Source organism: Dasypus novemcinctus, chromosome 10 (genome assembly GCF_030445035.2).
Source record: "Dasypus novemcinctus isolate mDasNov1 chromosome 10, mDasNov1.1.hap2, whole genome shotgun sequence".
In the NCBI taxonomy this organism is placed as follows: domain Eukaryota; kingdom Metazoa; phylum Chordata; class Mammalia; order Cingulata; family Dasypodidae; genus Dasypus; species Dasypus novemcinctus.
Window position 1 is genome coordinate 13,352,785 of NC_080682.1, and position 25,094 is coordinate 13,377,878.

The 25,094-nt window shown below is 45.1% G+C and overlaps 1 protein-coding gene and 1 pseudogene across 3 annotated transcripts; one reads left to right on the plus strand and one right to left on the minus strand.

Annotated features, from left to right (window-relative positions):
* Window positions 1-14,854: 14,854 nt before the first annotated feature.
* LOC101414529 (pepsin A-like) lies at window positions 14,855-21,725 on the minus strand. 3 transcript variants are annotated; one of them, XR_009187540.2, is made up of 7 exons: window positions 21,642-21,725; window positions 20,414-20,561; window positions 19,027-19,144; window positions 18,820-18,938; window positions 17,285-17,426; window positions 17,090-17,188; window positions 14,855-15,167 (listed from the first exon to the last, which is right to left on the minus strand). XR_009187540.2 is itself a non-coding variant. In XM_058305372.2 (5 exons), the coding sequence occupies exons 2-5, from the start codon at window positions 20,507-20,509 to the stop codon at window positions 15,081-15,083; spliced, it is 420 nt and encodes a 139-aa protein (XP_058161355.1). In that variant the 5' UTR covers window positions 20,510-20,561; window positions 21,642-21,725; the 3' UTR covers window positions 14,855-15,080. The 3 variants fall into 3 exon arrangements, 1 of the variants encoding a protein (XP_058161355.1); XR_009187541.2 differs by lacking the exon at window positions 17,090-17,188; XM_058305372.2 differs by lacking the exons at window positions 17,090-17,188; window positions 17,285-17,426.
* Window positions 21,726-24,103: 2,378 nt separating this feature from the next.
* On the plus strand, window positions 24,104-24,203 carry LOC131280329 (U6 spliceosomal RNA; annotated as a pseudogene).
* Window positions 24,204-25,094: the final 891 nt, after the last annotated feature.

Genomic DNA, 25,094 nt, shown 5'->3' on the forward strand with positions numbered 1-25,094 from the left:
ACTTAACTTTAACAGCACCAATTTTGTCAATGTGTCTATCCAGACCTAATTAGAATTAACATGGAAACAAAATGGAGAACACTAATGTTACTAAGTTTTTCCACTTTTCCACTAGCTAAACTAATTCTATTAGCTGCACCAACCCACAAGCACACAAACTAGGGGTCACAGAGTTGTTGCTGGAGTGTTATCCCTGCTAGATTAACTGTTCTGGCAGCATCCGTTCTACTCCCATCAAGATTTTTGGGGTGCCCCTGTACTCATGTGGAGTTCCACAACAGTCAAGTAAGTGGGTGATCCCATATTCTCTCAGCAGTCCCTTCTCATACTGGAGGGCTGCCATCCCTCCCTATATGGATGTTATAGGCCAACCCTGGATTTCCCCAGGCGATTCTCCTTTCCTTGAGCTCATGCCCACTATTGCCGGTGGTCCTTCAGTCTCCTGGCTATGGTTCCCAATTGTCATGACCCAACTCCTGAAGGGCATGAGTTGGTGAGGCTGTAAGACTGAAGCACACACCTGGCATAAGCTTTATTGGGACTTGAGGTCAGGAGAGAATCTTTGATGGTTACTGGTCAAAGAAGGAATAAAGTTAGTGTTCCACGAAGAGATGAGAAAATGAGGGGTGATAAATAAGGAGTTTCAGAACAAGGACATTCCATAGGGTGTGAAAATGGAATTCCTACTAGGGTCATGTGAAGCATACATGTGGAGTGTGGTGATGTTTTCACTATGTTCATAGGAAGGACGTTTCTCAAGGACATTTTTACAGCTTTGGGAAGTTTATGATACCATCTACGCATTTTCTCCCATCTGGGGAGGGTTGTTAATTTAACCTGTAACTTAAACCTAGATCACACAGGTAGCTATATGCTGAGGACTTGGGGGACCTGGGTCCCCATAGATCTTGACTGGAAAATTGGTGACAAAAAGGTCTGGGGAGGGGAGTAGATGTAGCTCAAGTTATTAAGCACCTGCTTCCTACATAGAGGTCCCCAGTTTGACCCCCTGTATCTCCTAAAAACAAACATACAAATGAATAAACAAACAAACTAACAAATGAATAAACCAATTCTCATTGGGGAGCAGCTGTAGCTCAGTGGTTGAGCTCCTGTGTCCCATGTACGAGGTCCAGGGTTCAATAGCTGGTACTTCCTGAAAACAAAAAGGTCTGGGGCAGAAGTATGTGGATACACATTTATGTGTGGGCAAAAAACATGAAAATATTGCATCCCATGTAAATGGTCACTGGAGAGTGACTTAATCAGGGGAAGATTTTAATTCTCAAGTGGATAAGGTAGCCTGTTCTGTGGCTAGCAGTCTCTTTTCTCAGCCACTTCTGTCATTGCCCAATGGTCTCATGAACAAAGTGGCCATGGTGGTAGGGATGGAGGTCATGCATGAGCTCAGCAATATGGACTTCCCCTTTCCAAGGCCAACATGGGTATAGCAAGTGCTGACTGCCCAATCTGCCAGCAGCAGATATCCTAAATCAGCCCGCTCTATGCCACCATTCCCTGAGCAGGTTGATTACATTTGACATCTTCCAGCATGGAAGGGACAGCAATTTGTTTTAACTGGAATAGACACATACTCTGGATATGGGTTTGCCTTCCCTGCATGCAATGCTTCATCCAAAACTACCATCTGTGGGTTCACCAAATGTCTTATCCAGAGCCATGGTATTCCAGAGAGCCTGGCTTCTGATCAAGGAACTCACTTCACAGCCAATGATGTGCAGGAATGGGCACATGCCCATGGAATTCATTTGTCTGACCATGTTCCCCAACATCCTGAAGCAGCTGGATTGATAGAATGATTGAACGGCCTTCTGAAGACTAAAGTTCAGCACCTGCTAGGTGGCAATATCTTGCAGGGCTGGGAAATTGTTCTCCTGGAGGCTGTGTGTGCTCTAAATCAGCATCCACTCTGTGGTGCTGTTTCACCCATAGCCAGGATTCAGGGGTCCAGGAATCAAGGGATGGAAATGGGCATGGCACAACTCACTATTACCACTAGTGATTCTTAGGAAAATTTTTGCTTCCTGTACCTGTGACCTTAAGCTCTGCTTGTCTACAGATCTACACCAGGTGTAGCAGTTTGATATAATTATGCATTCTAGAAATAGATATTGGATTTTGTTTGTAAACTGGTCTGTACCTAGCCATGATTAAATTATGGTTAGGGCTTTGATTGGGCCATGTCATTAGGGTGTCAAGTCCCTGCCCCTTGGTGGGTAAGGACTCACAGATAAAAGACATGGCAAAGGACAGAGTTGGAGGATTTTGATTTGGAGTTTAATGCTGAAGACTTAAGCTGGAGCCCCAGGAAGTAAGCTCACAGAGGAAAGAGAAGCAAACCCTGGGAAGAGAGGACTTGAGCCAGGAGAAGAACACAGAGTAATAGGAACAGCTCCTTAGATACAGCAGAAATCCCGGGGAGAAAGAGCTGTTCACCTCATAGTCTACAGCTTACCTTGTGGAGAAAACAGAGGACCTGAACATGGAGAGAAGTAAGACCTGGGAAGGGAGGAACCCAGGAAGCCTGTACCCTGGCAGATGTCGGCAGCCATCTTGCTCCAACATGTGGAAATAGACTTTGGTGAGGAAAGTAACTTATGCTTTATGATCTGGTATCTGTAAGCTTCTACCCCAAATAAATACACTTTATAAAAGCCAACGTACTTCTGGTATTTTGCATCAGCACCCCTTTGGCTGAATAATACACCAGGGAACACAACAAATCCTTTGAACTGGAAGTCAAAAGTGCCACTTGGCCACTTTGTGTTCCCCATGCCTTTGAATCAGTAGGCACAGAAGGGAATTACTGGACTGGCTAAGGCAGAGAAAGAGGACTGCTCCTACATAATGGAGGTAAAGAAGAATTTGCCTGGAATACGAGAGATCCATTAAAGCAACTCAGTACTACAGTGCCCTGTGAATTATGTCAATGGAAAGTTGCTATCAACTAAATCAGGCAGGACTAACAGTGGCTTAGAATCTTCAGGATTGAAGGCCTGGACCACCCCACCAGGCAAAGAACCATGGCCAGCTGAGGTGCTGGCTGAGGGTAAGGGGAACATGGAATTGGTAGTGGAAGAAGGTAGCGGATGAAATGAACTTTGACAATGTGATCAGTTACAGTGATGAGAACTCTAATGGTCCTGAATATTTCTTCCTTTTTTTCTTATGAGTATGTTTGAATATGCATATAAAATTAATCTGTTTTCTTCCTTATCCTGTGACATAAGTTGTATTAATTTCATGTTGTAGTATTTGAGGATGTCCAGTTTAAGAATGAATATTACCAGGGGAAGTGGTTGTGGCTCAAGAAATTGAGCTCCCGTTTACCATATGGAGGACCCAGTTCGACCCCTGGGACCTTCTGGTAAAAAAAAAAAAATAAAGCAAAAATTTGTCCCAGAGCTGCATGGTGAGACGTAAGCCCCATGTGGCGTGGAGAAGGGCTGTTCCCCGCATGTGGTGAAGCGACACACCCAAAAGACAATGACGCAACCAGATAGAAAAAAAGAAAAGAATTTTACCAGTGGTCTTACACCCTATTCTGGAGGGATTAATGTGTTTCCTGTTGTACACAGGACATTTTAATATTGTTGGGCTGGAGTATATATATCTGTTATTGTGTTTATTTGGAGACTAGGTATAGTTTAAGGTGATGTGTGTGGTTGTTAAGTTGACAAACAGTTGACTGTGATGGTTAGGCTAATGTGTCAAATTGATCAGGTAATATTGCCCAGTTGTTTGGTGAAGCAAGCACAGGGCTAATTGGAATACAAGGGCATTTCCTGGACTTAAATCATCAGTGAGTTGATTGCATAGATGGTTGGTTACATCTACAATCAACTGAAGGGATTGCCATCAGTAATGCCTGACATTTCATCCAATCAGTTGAAGGCCTTAAAAGGAGAAGTGATTTCAGCACTCAGAAAGAGAATTCCCATGCCTGCTTCAGATAGCCGGCGTCTCCTGGTGAACTCATTGAGCACTTTCTTTGGAGTCCCTGGTTTGCAGCCTGCCCTATGGAATTTGGACTTGTGTATCTCCACAGCCACATGAGAAAATTCAATTTAAGGGTGTTATTATTTGCAGATATCTCCTTTTGTTTTTTTTTGCATAGAGAACCCTGATGTATTTAGAGGCTGAGGTGGGGACTAAATTAGGAGAAATAAAGAGGGAAGAGGGAAGCGGATTTGGCTCAAAGAATAGAGCATCCGCCTACCACATGGGAGGTCCAGGGTTCAAACCCAGGGTCTCCTGACCCTTGTGATGAGGTGGCCTACGTGCAGTGCTGATGCGCACAAGGAGTGCCCTGCCACGCAGGGGTGTTCCCCGCATAGGGGAGCCCCACGCGCAAGGAGTGCACCCAGTAAGGAAAGCTGCCCAGCGCAAAAAAAAGTGTAGCCTGCCCAGGAGTGGTCCCGCACACATGGAGAGCTGATGCAGCAAGATGATGCAACAAAAAGAGACACAGTTTCCTGGTCCCGCTGATAAGAATATAAGTGGACACAGAAGAACGCACAGCAAATGACACAGAGAAAAGACAACTGGATGGGGAGAGGGCAGCAAAGGGGAGAGAAATAAATTAAAAGTAAATCTTTTAAAAAAAAAGAGGGGAGAGAAAGAATAGAGAATACATAAAGAATCACACAGAGTCCCACATATACAGAGACAGCCAAAGAGACAGCAAGACAAAGGAGAGAGAAATAGAGACAGATATGGAGGCACAGAGACATAAAATGACAGAAACAGCGAGTGAGAGAGAACAGAGAGAAGACCTAAGAGTAAATGTGTGGGAAGCACTGCTCGAAAGCAGCACCACACTTACAGCTTCACAGGTTGTGCCCTGAACAATTTCAGGGGGTGCCATTTTCATAACCAATTATTTGACTAGTACCCCTGGAGCTCTACAACTCTGCAGGACCGTTCCAAGATCCTGGGCTCCTCTGTGCACATGACAACTACTCAGTAATAAATGGATATTTGAGCTTCAGTATGTTGAGAAATGCCATTGAGTACATTCCCTTCCCACCCCTGGTAGGCTTAAGAATCAGAAGGTAAGAAAGAGTCCAACAGAGAGCTGATGCTTCTTGCTGTCTCCTTACTTAAATAACCAAGCACTCTGAGAGGGCCACCAGCCCCAGGACCCAGAACCACCTCATGCTTCCTTCCTAAGCTCAAAGCACTCAGAAAGAGTGGGTTTGCAGCAGGCAATGGCCCTGCAGAGCTGCTCCTTTTATACTCTCCAGCCATCCCCTTGGGCACCATGTAAACCTTCTTGATAATATCCTCCCCACCCTATCAGTGTTCATGAAAAGGACCCAGAAAATTTTCAGAATTCAGAGATTTTTAACGTATGTGTTTATTTGGGTATGGCTGAAAAATAAGATGAAATCACATCGTTTAAGAGAGTGGGGGAGACTATCACTATCTTGGAGATAAAAAGCTCTGCTTACAATGTAATACAAAGTTTTCAGATTTGGTATAGATGCTTAACCATTTTCAAAATTGGTTGTCCCGATCGGTATACACCACAGCACTTGGTGCATCAGTCATTTGAATTTTGGCCATTGTGGTGAGTATAGAGAAGTACCTTCTGGAAGGTTTAATTTGCATTTCCCTAGGAATTTAAAATGCAGGGCCTTGATGTCCTTATTGGCCATTCGTGTATCTTCCTTTAGGAAGTGTCTGTTTGAGGTTTTTACTCATTTTTAAAGTTGCTGTTCTTTATTAGATTGTTCATCTTTCTTGATAAAAGCACTCCAAAAGATAAGGATAGAAGGCAGCTTTCTCAACATGGTCAAGTGCATTTATGAAAAACATACACCTAGCATTGTATTTAGTGGTGAAAGACTGAGAGCTTTCCCCTGAGATGAGGACAAAGGTAAGGATGCCAAACATCACCACTGCTATCCAATATTGTGCTAAAGCTTCTAGTTAGTGCAATTAGGCCAGATAAAGAAGTAAAAGGCACCCAAATAGGAAAAGAAGAAGTAAAATTTTCAGTATTTGGTGCTGATATGGTTCTATATCTAGAATCTCTTGAAAAATCCACAACAAAACTATTGAACTAATAGAAAAGTTTTGCAAAGTGGCAGGATACAAGATTAATATGCAAAAATCAGTAGTTTCTATACACTACTGATGGGCAATCTGAGGAGGAAATCAGAAAAAAATTCCATTCATAAAAACAACTAAAGCCATCAAATATTTAGGAATAAACTTAACCAAGGACATAAAGGACCTATATACAGAAAAAAACTACACAACATTGCTGAAAGAAACTGAAGAAGATTTAAGTAAATGGAAGGACATTCTGTGTTCATGAACTGGAAGACTGAATATCCTTAAGTTGTCAATTCTGCCCAAACTGACTTAAAGATTCAACACAATCCCCATAGGAATCCCAACAGCCTTTTTTGCAAAAATGGAAAAACCAATTATTAAATTTATTTGGAAGGGTAAGTGGCCCCCAAATAGCCAAAAAGATCTTAAAAAAGAACAAGGTTGGAGGACTCTCACTTCGAGACTTTAAAGCACATTACTTAGCGGCAGTGGGAAAAACAGCATGGTACTGGCATAAAGACAGACACACTGACCAATGGAAACAATTTGGGAACTCAGAAATAGACCCTCACATCTACAGTCAAGTGATTTTCTTTCTTTTTTAAAAAAAGATTTATTTATTTCTGCCCCCTCCTCCTGTTGTCTGCTCTCTGTGTCCATTTGCTGTGTGTTCTTTCTGTCTCTGTCGTATTCTCATTAGGTGGCTCTGGGAACTGATCCTGGGACCTTCTGGAGTGGGAGAGAGGTGATCTCTTGCACTTCCTATTCTGCTACATCTTCTTATTGCCTCTCCTCTGTGTCCCTTGTGTCATCTTGCTGCACCAGCTCTCTGTGTGGGCTGGCACTTCTGCACGGGGTGGCATTCCTGCACAGGGCAGCTCCCCCATGTGGGCTGGCACTCCATGTGGCTCACTGCACGGACCAGCTTGCCTTCACCAGGAGGCCCTGGACATCAAACCTTGGACCTCCTATATTGTAGACGGGAGCCCAGATGCTTGAGGTACATCCGTTTCCCTGATTTTATTTGAATTTTATGAATTTTATTGATACATATTAATAAACAATTCATCTAAAGTGTACAAACAACAGTATTTGGTATATTCACATAGTTGTGCATTCATCACTTCAGTCATTATTAAAGCATTTTCATTATTTCAATAATAATAAACAAAAAACATATAAACAAACAAGAAAATTCTTTACCTCTCAATCTCTCTCTGTTCCCCTTGCTGTAGATAGCTGTTATTTCTGGCTATTCTTGCACAATTATTTATTTATTTATTAAGAATTTTTACAGAGATACATTCACATACCATATGATCTCCCTAAATTGTATAATCAATGGCTTTTAGTGTAATTACAGTGTTGTGCATTCATCATCACAAAAAATTTTAGAATTATTTTATTACTCCAAAAAGACCCTTCCACCCTTCCTAACATACCTTCTATAGCCCTACAGAACAAATTATCAAATTTCATCTTTATAAATTGATTTATGTTTATATTTTATATAAATGGAATCATACACATGTTACACAATATATTTAGTTCATAGTAACACAATCATACAGTATTTGTCCTTTTGTGTCTGGCTTGTTTCACTCAACATAATGTCTTCTAGGATCAGCCATTTTGTCATATGATTTATGATTTAATTTTTTCTTACAGCTGCATAATATTCCGCTGTGTGAATACACCACAGTTTCCCCATTCACTGGTTGATGGACACCTGGGTTATTTCCAACTTTTGGCAATCGTGAATAATGTCACTGTGAACATAAGTGTGCAGATGTCTATTCGTGTCACTGCTCTCAGTTCTTCTGGGTATACACCCAGTAGTGGTATTGTAGGGTCATGTAGCAAATCTATATTCAACTTCATTAGGAATGCTCAAACAGCCCTCCACAATGGCTGAACCATTTTGCATTCCCACCAACAGTGAATAAGTGTTTCTATCTCTACATCCTCTCCAACATTTACAGATTTCTGACATTCAAAAGTGGCCAGTCTAATAGCTATGAAATATCTACAATCAAATTGCAGTTTTGATTTGCATTTCCCTGATCGCTACTGATGTTGAACATTTTTTCATGTGTTTCTTCACCATTTGTATTTCTTCTTTGGACAAATGTATTTTCAAGTCTTTTGCCCATTTTAGAAAATTGGGTAGTTGTCTTTTTACTATTGAGTTGTATTATCTCTTTGTATATCATGGATATTAAACCTTTATGGGATATGTCCTTGCCAAATATTTTCTCCCATTGAGTCGGCTTGCTTTTCACCATTTTGACAAAAGTCCTTGAGGTGTAAAAGTGTTTAATTTTGAGGAGGTACCTTTTGTCTATTTTTTTTTCTTTTGTTACTCATACTTTGGGTGTAAGGTAGAGCAACCATAAAATTTATCCTTCAGTTCAGAACAATTTTGAGATGGGAAGTGGGCACTGTTAAAAGTTACGGTGGGACAACACACGATGACTGTCCCCAGTTGACTGTACCTGTCATTATTCTTTGGGGTCATTTTTGGGAATGCTGTAGGTTCACTTATTTGACCTTCCCGGATGAACTGGAAGCACCCTGGGAGGCAGTTGCCCTCAGGATCTCTCCTCCCATTTGATCTAGACTAGACCTTACATGGGGTAATGGTTCAGTATTTATCTAAGGATGATGAAGTTCCCAGACCAACAATGTGACCAACAATGTGAGCTCCACAAAATCTGCAATGGCAAGACTTGGCCACCAGGGGCCTCCAGCTCCCAGCTGTGGTCAAGCATTCCTGCAAGTCCTAGAACTGGAGGACCAGCCCTTGTTTGCCCCTCACCCCCCAGATATAGGCATTGGCTGGCACTGGGTAGTGGGAGCCACTGATGATGAAGATGATGTTGGGAAGGGTGCTGATGGTTCCACAGTTGGGGATGTGCTGTCAGTTAAGGAGAGGGAAGGTGAGAAAAGGTTGGCTCAGAGAATCCTCCCATATGTCAGGACCCCCAAGTGACCCTGTGGAATGACCCTGTACCTTGTCTTGGATGTGCTTGGCACCAATGGCGTTGTAGATGTTGAAGATGGAGTTATGTGGGCCATTCAGCAAGGAGGTCCCACTATCAAGAACGGCCTTGCAGCCACCCTCACAAGCAATCACATCCCCTTCATGGAAATGCTGAGGCAGGGGAAGAGCAGGCACCAGGGTCACTGTCTTGCCCCTTGGCCACTCCTCCCCGTGTTCTTTCCAGAGGAGCCGTTATGCTTTGTTTCCTTTTCCTCTGGTCAAAATGACCTTTGGGTGACGTTCGGTTCTCCAAGGCACTAAGCTCCTTCTTGCCTCAGGGCCTTGGCACATGCTGTCCTCCCTGCCTAGACCTTCCTGTAGTAGTCAGCCAAAGAGATGCTGATGCAAAATACCAGAAATTGGTTGGTTTTCATAAAGGGTATTTATCTGGTGTAGGGTCTTACATATACCAGGCCATAAAACATAAGTTACTTCCCTCACCAAAGTCTATTTGGAGCAAGATGGCTGCTGAAGTCTGCGAGGGTTCAAGCTTCCTGGGTTCCTACGTTCCTGGGGCTTGCTTTTCTCTGGGTTCAAGGTTCCTTTCATCCTGGGGCTGGCTTCTCTTTCCTCTGCGTGCTGACTTCCCGGGCTCCAGCTTAAGTCTTCAGCATCGAACTCCACCATCAGAAACCTCAACTGTTCTTTGCCATGCCTTTTATTTGTCCCCAGCAAGTGTGGGGACTCAACGCCGTAATCATAACTCAATCACGCCCAGGTACAGATCAGATTGCAAACATAGTCTAGTATCTTTTTTTTTGAATTCATAAGCATATCAAACTGCTACACCTCCCTACCCCATTTTTCTGGTGAATTACTCCTCACTCTCCAGGTTCCAGGTTACTGTTACTTCCTCAGGGAAGAATTCCTCCCAGACTAGATCATGCTATAATTTTCTCCATCTACATACCTGCACTCGTTTCTAGTATAGATCCTCATGGCAATGAATTATTTGCATGACTCATATCATGTATGCCTACCCAAATACATGGGGAGGTCACTAAGAGCAGGTTGTTTCCTCTGTGTCTCCCTCATGTGCGTAGTATACAGCAGATGCTCAAGGTGTGCTTGTTGAATGAATGAATGGATTATTCAAAGAATGAATGAATGAGGGACAGCAGGAGACCCATATCCAGTGTCTGATTGACTTTGGGGCAACAGGCTCTCTGGGAGATGTCATCTCCACAGGAGCCCCTCAGTTCAGTGGCCCTGGGGGATTGGGGCCCTCTGGGGGAGTTCAAGAGGCAGAAGCAATACCTGAGCTCACCCAAGGGAAGGAGAAATACTACAGAAGCCTTCAAAGGACATTTTGTGTTTATCTTGATGGTATCACAGAGAAACTGTTTAATTTTTTTTCAGTTTATTTTATTTTTTTCACTGCTAAATAAATTTATTTACTTTTTTACATTAAAAATATAAGAGGTTCCCATACACCCCACTCCCCAAATTCCCCACTCCTCCCACCTCAACAACTTCTTTCATTAACATGATACATTCATTGCATTTGGTGACTACATTTTGGAGCACTGCTATACAGCATGGATTATAGTTTACATTCAGTGGGTGATGGCATGATATATAATGTCCTGCATCTGTCCCTCCAATATCATTCAGAGCAACACCAAGTCCTGAAAATGCCCCCATATCACACCTCTTTTTCCCTCTCCCTGCCTTCAGCAACTCCCGTGGCTCTGTCTCCACAGCAATGATATAATTTCTTCCATTACTAGAGTCACAAGAATTCTACAGCAGAATACAAGTAAGTCCACTCTAACCCTTATTTCATTCCTCCATCCTGAGGAGCCTGGGATGGGGATGCCCACTCCATCTCTATATTGAGAGGGGGCTTAGATCCCACATGGCTGATGGATGGGATTCTCCTGCTTGCAGTTGTAGACTCTCTTGGTTCCTTTGTGTGGTGGTTGATCATCCTCACCTCCTTGTTAGCTGACCTGGGTAAGTCTGATGAACTGGAAAGTAGGAGTTGCAACTCTGCTGAGGCTCAGGGCCTAGCTGGCACATCGACAGCCCAGGGGATTGAGTCTCCTGGGCACACTTCCACCCCAGTGCCAACCACAGGTTCAGTAAAAGTGACAGAAGAGGCATGTGTCGAGAAGTCACATCTGAGTCTAACTCCATCAAACTCAGGAGCACAAATTCCAAAGTAGGGCCCACTGGCAAGGCACCAAACTCCAGAGCCATGTGCTATGACCATAGAACCTGTGTGTCCCTGTAGCCCTCAGGAGCACCACTGTTAGAAACTGAGGCACAGTGGCCTCTCAAGAAGAGACGTGTTGTCTCCATGGTGGTGCTGTCTCCATGACTACGCTTGCAACCATGTACGTTCAGAATCCGGCTGTGACCATTTTTACAAATAACCATACTAAGCCATTAGTAACACTATTTCCTTCTTATAATTATCTGACGATTAAAAGCCCCAATTATAACTGTCTGCAAAGAGAGGTTGAAAGTAAAGTAGGATGGCAGAAATGTCATATGGGAAGAGGATCTGTTGTTTTTAATGATTCCTATGGAATGGTGTGGGAGAGTGCCCCAATGGGGAGTCCCTCTCCATATAATGGCAGATTCATTTGGTATGGCTTGAATAGTAAAGGAAAGCAAATTAGTAATATGCAATATCCATTTCATGAATCCTTAAATCATGATGAAAAGATAATCTTTACTAAAAATAATAGTGATTGGAAATATATAGGAAAATGGATACCTACTCCATGGTATAATGTTACATCTATACATATTCAAAGGAACTTATGGAAAGTTTTTCTAGGAATAGCTCCTACTATAGAATGGATTGGGAATAATAGTAAGTATGGTCACATCTGCATTTAGATCAAATTCATCATTTTCAATAGTGTGTAAGAGACCCTTATGTATTTGTGGTTGGAAAATTAACTATAACCGAGAATGCTCTATTTTATAAAAGTGGAGCCTTGCATACCTGTCAGTCTGAGAACATTTTACAGAGTGGAGATTTCATTACATTGGCTCAGAGGCAGTGGGGAGTGTGGATTCCAGTGTGACTGAACCAAATTTGGCAATCGTCACCTGAGAGTCAACTGCTGTTCCATATGGCTCGAGAAATCCTGAAGCGCTCGAAGCAATTTGTGGGACTGCTGATAGCTGGCATATTAGGACTGATTTGTGTCATTACAGCTGCTGCTACAGCCATGGTGGCATTGCATAAGACTGTGCAAACTCAACAATACATGCATGATTGGCATAAGAATGCTAGTGACTTATGGCATAGTCAAGAACATACTGATGAAGAACTAAACAGTAGAGTTAGTGACCTTGAATCAGCAGTTTCACATCTTGGAGATCAAGTATATAATAACTTAAATCTACTTAGAGGATTGAGATGTGATTGGAATTTAAGTAACTTTTGTATTACTCCACTTGCTTACAATAATTCTATGTTTAACTGGGAAAAATTAAAAATCATTTAATAGGTCATAAAGGTAATATGTCAATAGAAATAGAAGAATTACAGAGAAAGATATTAGAAATGTCTCTTAATCAGATTAATGTAGCTGATGATGAGGATATCTTTAATGATTTGATTTCTCATTTCAATAAGTTTAATCTAGTAAATTGGTGGAAATCACAGCATTTCCTGTCAGCTTTAGGAATAGGGTTAATCATATTTGTTCAGTTGCTCATGATTCTCACCTGTGCTGGACAGTGCTTTCCAAGAAAATTGCAAAGCGTAACAGCCATGGGACAAGCGAATAATCTGGTGCTAGCAAAAGCACTTCAATAAATTCCCCAAGTCAGAGAGCTTGGCCGGTAGTCAATGATGGATAAGACTCTCAGAGGAGGGCAACCTAAGACAGGCACAGTCACCTTAACTAAAACAAAAAGGGGGAAATGTTGGAAACTGAGGCACAGTGGCCTCTCAAGGAGAGACGTGCTGTCTCTATGCTGGTACTGTCTCCATGACTACACTTGCAACCTAAGGAATGTGGTGATTGGGAGTTGCGGGCAAATGGGCTGAAGCTGTTAAAGGCTGAAAGAAAAGATGAGCTCATACCTTTTGTAATGTATAGAACACTTAGACTTTGTACCTTGAGATAAGGTTTTTTTCTAAAATTCCTTAGACTATAGGGAATGCTGATAGTTAATACGTGTTGCTCCTTAATGTCACGTAAGCTATGTTTGTGCTAGGTCTGTGCTTATTGGCATGTAGGCTGTCGTGGTCCTGCTTGTAGACACGTACACTCTGGTATATAAAGAACCCCTTGTAATCAATAAAGTTGTCTGATGAGCTTGAGGCTTCAATGCTCATGGAACCCCTGATTCCAATCTCTCTTTGTCTTTCATTCCCGATACCCTTTGGGCCCATCGACTCAGACACACCACTACCTGGGGTTGTATCTACTTTGGCTGTCTCTGAGATCCTGCTGAGATGCGCATGAGTGTGACCCTTCTGATGACCTCCAGACTCATTTTGAAGTATCTTAGCCATATAAACTCATTTGTCTTTACCAGGAACCTGTTTAGTGATTGTCTCCAAGTTCTCAGACCACTCCTGGATTCCCAGGTTCCTGATGCTGTCATAGTCCTTGCCCTTTGGTGTGCCCGGGGTGGGGGGAGAGTGTGCAGGGGGTTCTAATGCATGATTTTCTCCATTGCCGGGCCTTTTCTCCTGGGGTGACCAACTTTTCCCCATCTCTCTAGCACTTTTTCTAATGTTTTTTCAAACGGGCAATCCAGGATGTTTGGTTCCCCTCTCACAACCCTGATTGGACTGGTTAAATTCTCCCTGAACCCTTCTCTCCTATACTTTTGGGTCTTCAGACCACACCTCCAGTCACACCCACCCTGTCTGTGCTTCTGTTCCCATTTTCATGGAGCCTTCAGTGCCCCCAGGTCCCCAGGGCTCCTGTTCCCTGCTCTTCATGCTCCAAGCTCAGGGGTGATCAGACCCTGGACAGGCAGCCTGGAGGGATCAGGAAGCCCTGGGTGGGGAGTGTGTGTCAGTGTATCATTTTGTGTGTTGGTAACCCTGAGTGTGTGTCTGCGACTCTATGTGTGTGTGTCCTTTCATGTGTGTCTGTGATTATACATGTGTCTGTGACTCCTCATGTGTGTTGAGCATCTCTTGGTGCAGGAAGCAGTGGGGGGGCTCACCTGTCCAGGACCACCTCCCAGTAGAAAGGCCTGCTCATGGGCACCCATTGGAGAGGACACAGTGTGCCATCGAGATCCCGCCCTGTCTCTACTTTTTCCCACTTCCCTCCCACCCACCAGACCCTTAGTAGGCAGGAACTTCAGCTTTGCCAACCATTGAGCCCAGCACCTAGAGACTTGCTGATGGATTGGCCACTCACCCTAGGAGTGTCCCAAGGCTGAGTTCAAGTCCTGCTTCCTGTCCCTGACAGGGCAAGGTTTGGAAAGTCCCTTTCTACACCCTGTTTCTCCTGAGCCTTCTGCAGAACTCAACAAATGTTTGCTGTAAAGGGCCAGGTAGACACCATTTTAGACTTTACAGTCTGCATTAAGTCTATCACAATTACTCTACTCTGCCACTGAGGCACAAAATCAGCCATGGCATAAGGTAAGTTCCTCCAATAACCTCTGCTTTCTTCCAAAGAAAGGCTTTTCCTTTTAAGCTAATTGGAGTGGAGTGTTGTTCTAAGCTCTAGATTCTAGATTCCTCTCCATTCTGATGTCATTCTCCCACCCAATGAGAAGCAAATGTGAGTGTTGAACCATTGCAAAAAAAACTTTAATCACAAGTGAGAATCAAGCTTTGCAGAGCCCCACTGTGCAGGGATTGCCAGAATGAGTGTGCTTGTGTGTACGTGTGTGTGTGTATGTGTGTGTGTATTTGGGAGGGGCCTGTGTGTGTGTTGGAGAAACCCCAGCATTTACACTGCGGGAGCCAGCCCGATCCTTTTGTTTCCCAGATCATAAGCAGAAAAATACAGCCTCAGGAAGACGTTGCCCAGGATCCACACCTTCTGACTGGTAAAGGCGGTGGTCTGGAAACACCACTGTAGCAGGTGTTCGTATGTGTCTGGAAAAAACAGAAACCCTCAATGGTCAGCCTGATCATTCACCTGCTACCGCATGCCCCACCCCTTCAAAATGCAGAACTGGGGGCTTTTCAGCAACATGCTCTCCCAGGTTAAGCCTTCCTTTGCTGTGTGCCAACTGGCTCTCTGCAGCAGCTGCAGAACTGGGGTGCATCCTCCCCTCCCCCAGGACCAGGGAAGTCCCTGTAACTACCAACCACTCGAAGGCTGTTTCCTTCCTCTTTGTTCAGGCCCTTCCCTCAGCAACAAGTGCCCCAGCTTCTCCCCTGCACGCCTCTCGTCCTTTTCGGCCTGAGCTCCGGCAGGCTCCTCCCAGCAGCCCAGGCTGCCCTCCTCAGTGAGTCCAGGCTGCTCAGCTGACATTCCTGGTGCCCCCTGGCGCTGGAGCGCCCCAAGCCTGCAGGCCTCATGCTGTCCTGCCCTGGCTGCCGATTGTCCTTCCCTGGGCCACCGTGTCGCAAGCTCCCTGTGGGGAGCCCAGTGTAGACCTGCACCCAATCCAAGCAGGCCTCCCCTGTGCCTTCTCTAGAGGGGGAGCATTGGGCTCATTATTTTAAGATCACAATAGTTTAACTTCTCTCTCTCAAAGCCTTCTTTTAACCCATCCTGCCTCGCATGGGAAACTGGTCTTAGGGAGCATCAAGTATGGGCCAGGTGCTCTGTGGTCACTGTCCATCCACTCAGGGAGGGGATGCTCCCCATTTCACAGAGGAGCAAATAGGTTTATCATGGTAAGCTTACTTATGGCCTAGAGTAGGACAACCAAAGAAGTTATCCTTCAGTCCAGAACAATTTTGAGATAGAAGGGGCACTCTTAAAAATTATGATGGGGGAGCAGATATGGCTTAAGTCACTGAGTGCATGCTTCCCACATGAGAGGTCCTGGGTTCAGTGCCCAGTGCCTCCTGAAAAGACAAAGACAAACAACCAGCAAACAAATGAAAAAACCAATTCAGGGGAGCCAGTGTGGCTCAGTGGTTGAGCACCAGCTTCCTGCATATGAGGTCCTAGGTTCAATGCCTGGCCCTGGTACCTCAAAATAATAATAATAATAATAATAATAAAATAAAAAATTTGAAATGAGTTTAAAAAGTTATGGTGGGGAAGCAGACTTGGCCCAATGGATAGGGCATCCGCCTACCACATGGGAGGTCCACAGTTCAAACCCTGGGCCTTCTTGACCCGTGTGAAGCTGGCCCATGCACAGCGCTGATGTGTGCGAGGAATGCCGGGCCATGCAGGGGTGTCTCCCGCATAGGGGAGCCCCACACGCAAGGAGTGTGCCCCGTAAGGAGAGCCGCCCAGCATGAAAGAAAGTGAAGCCTACCCAAGAATGGCACTGCATACATGGAGAACTGACACAACAAGATAACGCAACAAAAAGAAACACAGATTCCCAGTGCTGCTGATAAGGATAGAAGCGGTCACAGAAGAACACACAGTGAATGGACACAGAGAGCAGACAACTGGGGGCGGGAGGAGGGGAGAGAAATAAAAAAATAAACTAAAAAAAAAAGAGAGAAATTAAAAAAAAGTTTTGGTGGAAAAGCACTCGGGAACTATTCCCAGCCAACCGTACCTGTCATTATTCCTCAAACCCCTTTCAGGGAATGCTGTAGCTACTTTCCCTATTCATGTATCAGAGATTCCTGGTTGATCTGGTTGTGTGTTGGGAGTAGTAACACTTAGGGTCTCTCTTCCTGTTATATCTACACTAGACCTGGCATGGGATGATTGCTCAGAATTTAGCTAAGGAAGATGATTGTCCCAGCCCAGCCAGGTGGGCTTGGCAGTGTCTACAATGGCATGACTCGGCCAAGGGGTGCCTCCACATCACAGCTGTAGTGCAACCATCCCTGCAAGTCCTAGCATTGGAGGACCAGCCCCTTTTTCTGCCCCTCACTCAGAAGATGTAGGCACTGGCTGGCACTGGGTAGTCAACGCCATTGATGGTGAAGATGATGTCGGGCAGGATGCAGACGGTTCTACAGTTGAGGATGTACTGTCAGAGAAGGAGAAGGAGGGTGGGTAAAGGTTGGCCAGAGGATCCTTCTGCATGTGGAGATCCCCCAGGCTGACCTCTGGAATGACCCTGTACCTCGTCTTTGATGAGCCGAGCTCCAATGTCCTTCTGGATGTCAAGGATGGAGTTAGGTGGGCCTTGCAGCACAGAGGTCCCAGTGTCAAAGATGGCCTGGCAGCCACCCTCACAAGCAATCTCCACCCCATTCATGAAAATGCTGAGACAGGGAAAAAGCAGGGACCAGGGTCACTCTCTAGTCCCTCGGCTGCTCTTCCCCCTTACTGCCTCCAGAAGAGTCCTTCTGCTCATGCCCCTCTCCCTCTGATTTCCTTTGCTCTGATAACACTGATGTTTGAGTGGCTTTCAGTTCTCCAAGCAGCAAGTTTCTTTCTGCCTCGGGGCCTTGGCAGATGCTGGTCTCCTGCCCCCACCCTCTTTGGCAAATTTCTCCTCATTCTCGAGGTTCCAGCTAAATTGTCACTTCTTCAGGGAAGCCATCCCCCCTAGAATAGATCAGGCTTCTCTTCATCTCTGTCATCCTACCTGCACTGGTGTCTAGTACATATCCACATAGTGATGAATTGTGTGGCTCGCTGACCCACATGCATCTACCCCAGTTTATGGGGAGGTCTCTAAGAGTAGGTAGTATCCTCTGTGCCTCCCTCTGGTCGCTAGCACACAGGATATGCTCAAGGTGTGCTTGTTCAATCAATGAATTAAAGAATTAATGAAACAACATATCAAAACTTATGGGATGCTGCAAAAGCTACACTGAGAGGGAAATTCATAGCCATAAATTCATATATCAAAAAAGATGAAAGAGTTAAAAGCAAAGACCTAACTTCACACTTGGAGGAATTAGTAGAAAAAACAACAAACTAACCCCAAAGGAAGTAGAAAGAAAGAAATAATAAAAATCATAGCAGAACTAAATGAAATAGAAAATAAGAAAGCACTAGAAAACAAAACAAAATAAAACAAAACCAAGAATTAATTAATGAATGTATTAGGGATAGCTGGAGATCCATATCCAGTGTTTGATGTTGGGGCAGCACGCTGCTCAGGAATAGGTGGTCTTAATATAACCTATGCATGAATTCAAACTTATCTAATTCTGTTTCCAAGTGTGCCTAGTTTGCAGAAAGCCAATTAAGGCCTTTAGGCTTTAAATATTCAGAAAGGATGTAACTGAATATGCATTAAAAGTTACATCCAGATGGAATGTGGGCGATACATTAATTTAAGCTTACCTGGAATGTGGGCAATATGTTAGGAGAATGGAACAATGAACACTGCAGAGCTCTTGGCTCAATGCCTGGTGCAGCCAGGACATGTAAAGGGAAGAGGTGCGCTGTCCTTTCCCAGGTCTCTTTGACATAGCCTTCTCCCAGGGACCTCCAACCTGATGGTCCCACTTTCCAGGTTATCACTCCTGGAGGAGCTCTTGAGTCGCCGGGAGTGCTATCCTCTAGGGAAGGACACAGACCCACCCTGTGGCACGCGGCTGCTTGGGAATTGGGGAAGATGGGAACCCCAGCTGACCCCACCCAGGGTCGCATTAGCAGCCGTCGGCTCCCAGGGCCTGCCTCAGTCTCTGTTCTCTGTGTTACCTGGACAACATCATGGCCGACAACTCCCAGCACATTCCCGCTGAGATACTCGTGGTACATGAGTTCGTTGGAGTACTGGTAGGTGGAGGAAAGGTTCGGGTCGAAGGCATTGCTGTTGGCTGCAGACAGAGGCGGGCGTGAGGGGAGCTGCTCAGGGCAGACACGGGTGGGGGAGGGCTGGGCGCGTGGGGGAGGCCAGGCGCTCACCGCAGGCGGAGGTGTTGCAGAAGACGGAGGTCACCCACAAGTGGTTGGAGCCGGTGTCAAAGAGGACGTCTAACTCCTGAGGCAGTGTGCCAATGCCGATAGTGATCACAAACGCCAGCTGCCATACCGGAAGGGGAGTTAGGACAGGCCTTCCCACCCTGACAGCACTGCTTCCCGTGTGCTGTGTCAGCGGGTGCCCCGATGTCTCCGGCTCACTCTCTAGCTGCCCCACGCTCCTCAAGCCTGTGCCTTCCTTTGACAATCCCTACAGTCTCAGCTACAGTTCTCCAAAATCCTCCTTTTCCAGGCCTAGCTCAAGTCCCTCTTCCTCCTAGCAGCCCTCCTGGGTCACCCTGGGCTCCTGGGCTTTTTCCTTCTTCCAAACGACGCATGTAATACCAATACCACGCAGTTGTCCCTTTTTTAAAATTAAAAAAAAATTTAAATTTATTTCTCTCCCCCCCCCCACCCAGTTGTCTGCTCTCCGTGTCCATTTGCTGTGTGTTCTTCTGTGACTGCTTCTATCCTTATCAGCAGCACCTAGAATCTGTGTTTCTTTTTGTTGCATCATCTTGTTGTGTCAGCTCTCCATGCGTGCAGTGCCATTCCTGGGCAGGCTGCACTTCCTTTCGCATGGGCGGCTCTCCTTACATGGTGCACTCCTTGCGCGTGGGGCTGCCCTAAGTGGGGTACACCCCTGCGTGGCATGGTACTCCTTGCACACATCAGCACTGCACATGGGCCAGCTCCACACGGGTCAAGGAGGCCCGGGGTTTGAACTGCAGACCTCCCATGTGGTAAGAGGACACCCTATCCATTGGGTCAAGTCCGCTACCCCAGTTGTCCCTTTTGTTTAGCATTTCTTTTCTCCTAGCCTGTCTCTGGCTGGAGTATAAATTCTTGAATTAGGGATGAAAACTTCTGCTGTCAATACCAATAACCAGAATGTTAGTTTATTATAACCTGGGACATCCTAAAGGCTCAATAGTTTTTTACCGGCATGTAGAAGCTGAGCTTCCCACATCTAGGATATCAACTTGCTTTGCAGTCTCCTTTGTTGTTATTGGGTCAGACAGTGCTTACCCATCAATGAGGCTTTCTTAGCTCAGTGGTTATTTAGCTCAGAAAGAACAAAGTCCGTCTAACAAATCTCCATGTGGTTCACAGGTACATATCACTGTCATGGAAATGGGTGTCTACCTGTTACCTGGTTGATTGTGGACCCGGTCACCTGAGACCCACCATCAAGGTGACAGAGCCTTCTCCACTGGGGATGGGGTCCCTGTTGCCAAGTTCTCTGCTGGCAGCGGTCCCAGCCCTGAAATCCTGGGTCCCACTGCCTGATAACATCCCAGTACTTGATGGCAGCCCAAGGGGGTGCACGTACGTCCACGTATGTCCTCTGGGTCTCCGAAGACATTTCCTGGTCTGGGAGAGTGAATGCTATCCTGTTAGGATCCTTCTCCAGGAACTCTTGCAGCATTCCTTTTTCCTTGAGGCTCCCTCGTATGGTTTTGACCTTCTTTAGAGGAATCCTTCAACCCAGTATTTGGGAGAGAAACATTGAAAACACTTCACATTGGAACAGGGCTGGGTAATTTCCAAACCATTTTACGAGTGTCCTCTTATTATCAGCACAGGCCCACCCAACACAGTGAACCTGGGCTTGAATCCAGATTCTGTTGCATCATCTTGGGCAAATAAGTCCTTCCTCTGCCTCAGTTTACCCCCCTGTGAAAAGGTAATAATAAAAACCCTTCTCCCTGGAATGTTTTGAGTATTAAGTGACAATGGCCCTGACACATAGTGGGTCTCCATAATGACAGCCATTCCTGTTGCTATTTCATTTCTGTATCTTCCTCAAAGCACTGTTGGGAAGGAAGGACAGCGGGGATCATTGTCCATCTTAACAGCAGAGGAATTTGAAATGCGGTTAACTTGCCTCTTGGTTGTGATCACACCACAAGTTACTGGCAAAGCTGGGCCTGCAAGTAGATCTCCTGATCTGTCTCCAGGCTCCAACCAGCAAAAGTGACTGAGGGAGGAAGCCAGGAAATGAGGAAACCCAAGGAGATCAAGATCGAGAATAAATTAGAGCAATGAAGAGAGAAGAGAAAGAAGAGAGACTATTAATAGAAGGAAACACAGAGAGGCCTGAATGTACAAAGACACACAAAGATACAGAGAGACAAAAGAGAGAGGTGTAGAGACAGAGACGGAGACACAGAGATGCAGACTGACACAAACAGTGGGAGAGAGCAGAGTGAAGACCTAGAAGCCAATGTGGGAGAAGCACTGCTCCTGAACAGCACCACACTTACAGCTGGACAGGTTTGGCACAAAACAATTTCAGGGAGCGCCATTCACTTAATAATGTGACTAGCACCCCCAGAGCTCTAACACTCTGCAGGCCTGCCCTAAGACCCCTGGGACTGCCCCCTGGGACCCTCTGTGCAATGGCAAACTGCTTAGTAATAAATGGACACTGGAGCTTTAAGATGGTCAGAAATGTCAGTTGAGTGCATGACTTTCTCCACTCCCAGGTAATCTGGAGTGTTAGAAGGTAAGAAGGAGCCCAAAGGAGAGCTGATGCCTCTTGCTGTCCCCATACTTACTTGACAAAGCACTCTGAGAGGGCCACCAGCCCCAGGACCTAGAACCACCTCATGCTTCCTTCCTAAGCTCAAGCACTCAGAAAGAGTGGAAGTGCAGCATGCAGTGGCCCTGTAGAGCTGCTCCTTATATACTCTGACTAAGCCCCATCATCCCGTTGGGCACTACGTAGAGCTTCCTGATAAGATCTTCCCCACCCTAGCAGTATTCAGAAAAGGACCTAGAAAATTCTCAGAACTCTGAGATTTCTACTGTAATGTCTTTCTTTGGGTGTGGCTGAAAAAATAGCAGGAAACCACATAGTAAAAGAAAGTGGGGGAGACAAAAATCTCTGCTAACGATGAGATAAAAATAGTGTCCAGGCACCATGCTTCTGGCCGTCAGTTTCCCCTTCAAATGACTTGGACTATGGTGCCTTGTTTGATTGAGCACTGAAACAGGCCTGCTTGTCAACTGAGGGTATTTGGTTGATGGGATCTGCCTCTGCATCCAGTTGCATGCATCTAAACCAACAAGGGAGGTTGCCCTCAGCTGATGGGTAATCTCCTGCAATCACTTGGAGGCCTCAAAAGGAGAATTGACACTTTTATTGTCAGAAAAAGACTTTCTGTTTCAACTTCAACATTGGCTTTTGCTGGAATTTCTCATTAAGAATTAACTGAAGTACTTTTAGTCCCCTGACAGGAGTTTCTAGCTGGCTGCCTGCGTGACAACATTCAGACTTGCCAGCAGTCACGAGTCAATTTCTTGCCCTCAATCTCTGAATACCTATCATGTCGGTTCCATTTCTCTGAGAAACCCTGAATAATATGTTGCGTGATCACACGCAGTCTTCCCAGAGGCCCTGTGAGGTGGGTATTGCTATCTTCATCCTAGAAGGAGGAAAGGCCAAATTGCAGAGTGGAGATATTTGGGGCAGCCAATAGTCATGAGTGGAGTAGGTGCTGGGATGGGGCATGTCAGGAACTCAGGTTGCCAGTTGGGCACTTGTGTTGCCCATTGGATTTGTGGATCTAAGGTACTATTGTAATACAGTTGAAAAATTTTAACCTTGGAACTGTTTTGATGCATGCATTCAGAAGATATATATATATATTTAAAGATATTTTATTTATCCAACAAACCTTTGTTGAGGGCCCACTGTGTGCTGAGAACTGCTGGATGCTCTGAGGTCATAGGTAGTAAGGCACTGACTGTAGTCTATGGCAGGGCTCACACACTGAAGACACTGGAGGCCCAGGAAAGGAATGGAAGGGCTGGATGGGCATATGGGCCTGGGCAGCACTTGCACTGCCACAAGGGGGCAGCACTTGCACTGCCGCAAGGGGGCAGCCTTTTGCAGCATTGACAGTGGTGGTCAGACCAGAAGGCCAGCCAGGAATGCCACATCCACCAAGTTTTTGAAAAGAGTCAGAAGATTGTACATTTATGTGAAATCCCATGATTATTTATTGTTAGCAACAATTAAAAACTTTTTTTTTTTCTCGTAAAACATAGTGCAGGCCAAACCTTAAATGACTGTGGGATGGATTCAGCCTGCTGGCTACACAGGTTTGTATTACTGGACAAAAGGTCATAGACAAAGGTTGAAGAGAGGTTCAATAGATGTTGGTCAAAAGAATAAGAGCCTGGATATATTGGAACCGTATTCATTTTTCATCCATATGTAAAGAAGGACCACCAAGATCAGATAAGCCAGCAAACTGAACCTTAATTTCCTTGCATCACCACTTGCTATTATTTCTTGTGAGAGGGTTTATCTTGAATCATTTTTCTTGCCAAACTGAACTTAAGAGAGACAGATTAATTTCTAAGTGCCTTATGAAAAAAAGAAAACAAGAGAAAAAAGACATCTCAGCTTTTGAGGGCAGGGCTACCTATTCAACTGGTATTACTACAGACAAGGCAAATAAAATGGAAGCTTATGCCTCCTTCCAACACTCCAAAAGCTTTGGTATGGCTGTGTGAAATCCAGTGCAGACCCATTCTTGGTGTAGAGCATCTGGGAGGCTGCCCTGGCTCCAAGTATCGGATGTGAATTGGATGGAGGCTCTTCATCTTACTTCTCTATTTTGTATGGTATTAAAAATCAATTTGTATGATTTTTGGTAGATGGGCACTCTCATACCATATTGGAGGTCCGAGGTTTGGTTCCCAGTGCATCTTAAAGAAGATGAGCAAGACAGCAAGTTGATGCAATGGGCTGGCGCAGCGAGCTGATGCAACAAGAGGCAATGAGATGACACAATGAAGAAAAACAATAAGAAACACAAGCAGGGAGTGGAGGTGGCTCAAGCGATTGGGTGCCTCCATCTCACATGGGAGTCCTGGGTTGGTTTCTGGTACTTCCTAAAAAATGCAGAAGACAAGCACACAACAAACAGACAGTGAGTGCAAACAACAGAGGAGGGGGGTGGTAGAATAAATAAATAATAAATTTAATAAAAGATAATTAGTCTGGTCCTTGCTTTGGCAGCAAATATGCTCAAGTTGGAGTGATATAGAGAATGACATGGCCCCTGAGCAAAGATGTCATTCAAATTTGTAAAGGGTATTCTAGGAATATAAATGACCATTGAAAGAAAGCTAGAGGGAAGCGGATGTGTCTCCAAAAAAGTCAGGAGGTCATCAGAGGGGTAATGCTTACACATGCCTCTGCAGGGTGGCAAAGACAGCCAAAGTAGATAGAAGCCCAGGTACTGGTTCTCCTGAGGGCTACAGAGACCCAGGTGTTCTATGGTCTTGGCAGATGGCTCTGGAGTTCATGGAGTTCAGCACCATGTCAGTTGGCTGTACTTTGGAGTTTGTGTTCCTGAGTGTGATGGAGTTGGACTCAGATATGAGCTTTCTACACATGCCTCTTCTGTTACTTTTATTGGACCTGTGTTTGGTGCTGGTGTATACTCAGGAGACCTGAATCTCTGCACTGCCCGTGTGATAGCCATGCCCTGAGCCTCAGCAGACATGGATCTCCTACCCTCTGGTTTATTGGACTTATCCAGCCAGCTAAGAGGGAAGTGAAGAAGGTCAATCACTACACCAGGGAGCCAAGAGTGCCTCCAACTGCCAGTAGAATTGCATCCATCATCCTTGTGGCATCTAAGCCCCCCTCTTGATATAGAAGGGGAGTAGACATAACCATCCCAGGGCCCACAAGATGGAGGAATAGAGTATGGATTAGAGTGGACTTACTGCTGTTCTACTACATAACTATTGTGATTAGTAATGAAAGAAATTGTAGCATCGATGTGGAGAAAGAGGCCATGGTAGCTGAGGATGGTAGGGTGAGAGAAGAAGAGATATGATATGAGGGCATTTTCAGGACTTGGAGTTGTCTTGGTAGTACTGCAGGGACAGATGCTGGACATTGTATGTCCTGCCATGGTCCACTGGGTGGATTGGGGGAAAGTGTAAACTACAATGTCAACCACTGTCCATGTGGTGTAGTAGGGCAC

Coding starts and splice junctions, on each gene's coding strand:
- LOC101414529 (XM_058305372.2), bottom strand. CDS start 20,509: ATGCTGCAAGAGTTCCTGGAGAAGGATCCTAACAGGATAGCATTCACT. Junction 19,145..20,413: donor CCCAGAGGACATACGTGGAC/GTACGTGCACCC, acceptor CCGGTATGGCAG/CTGGCGTTTGTGATCACTAT. Junction 15,168..18,819: donor TCGGCCATGATGTTGTCCAG/GTAACACAGAGA, acceptor TGTTTTTTCCAG/ACACATACGAACACCTGCTA.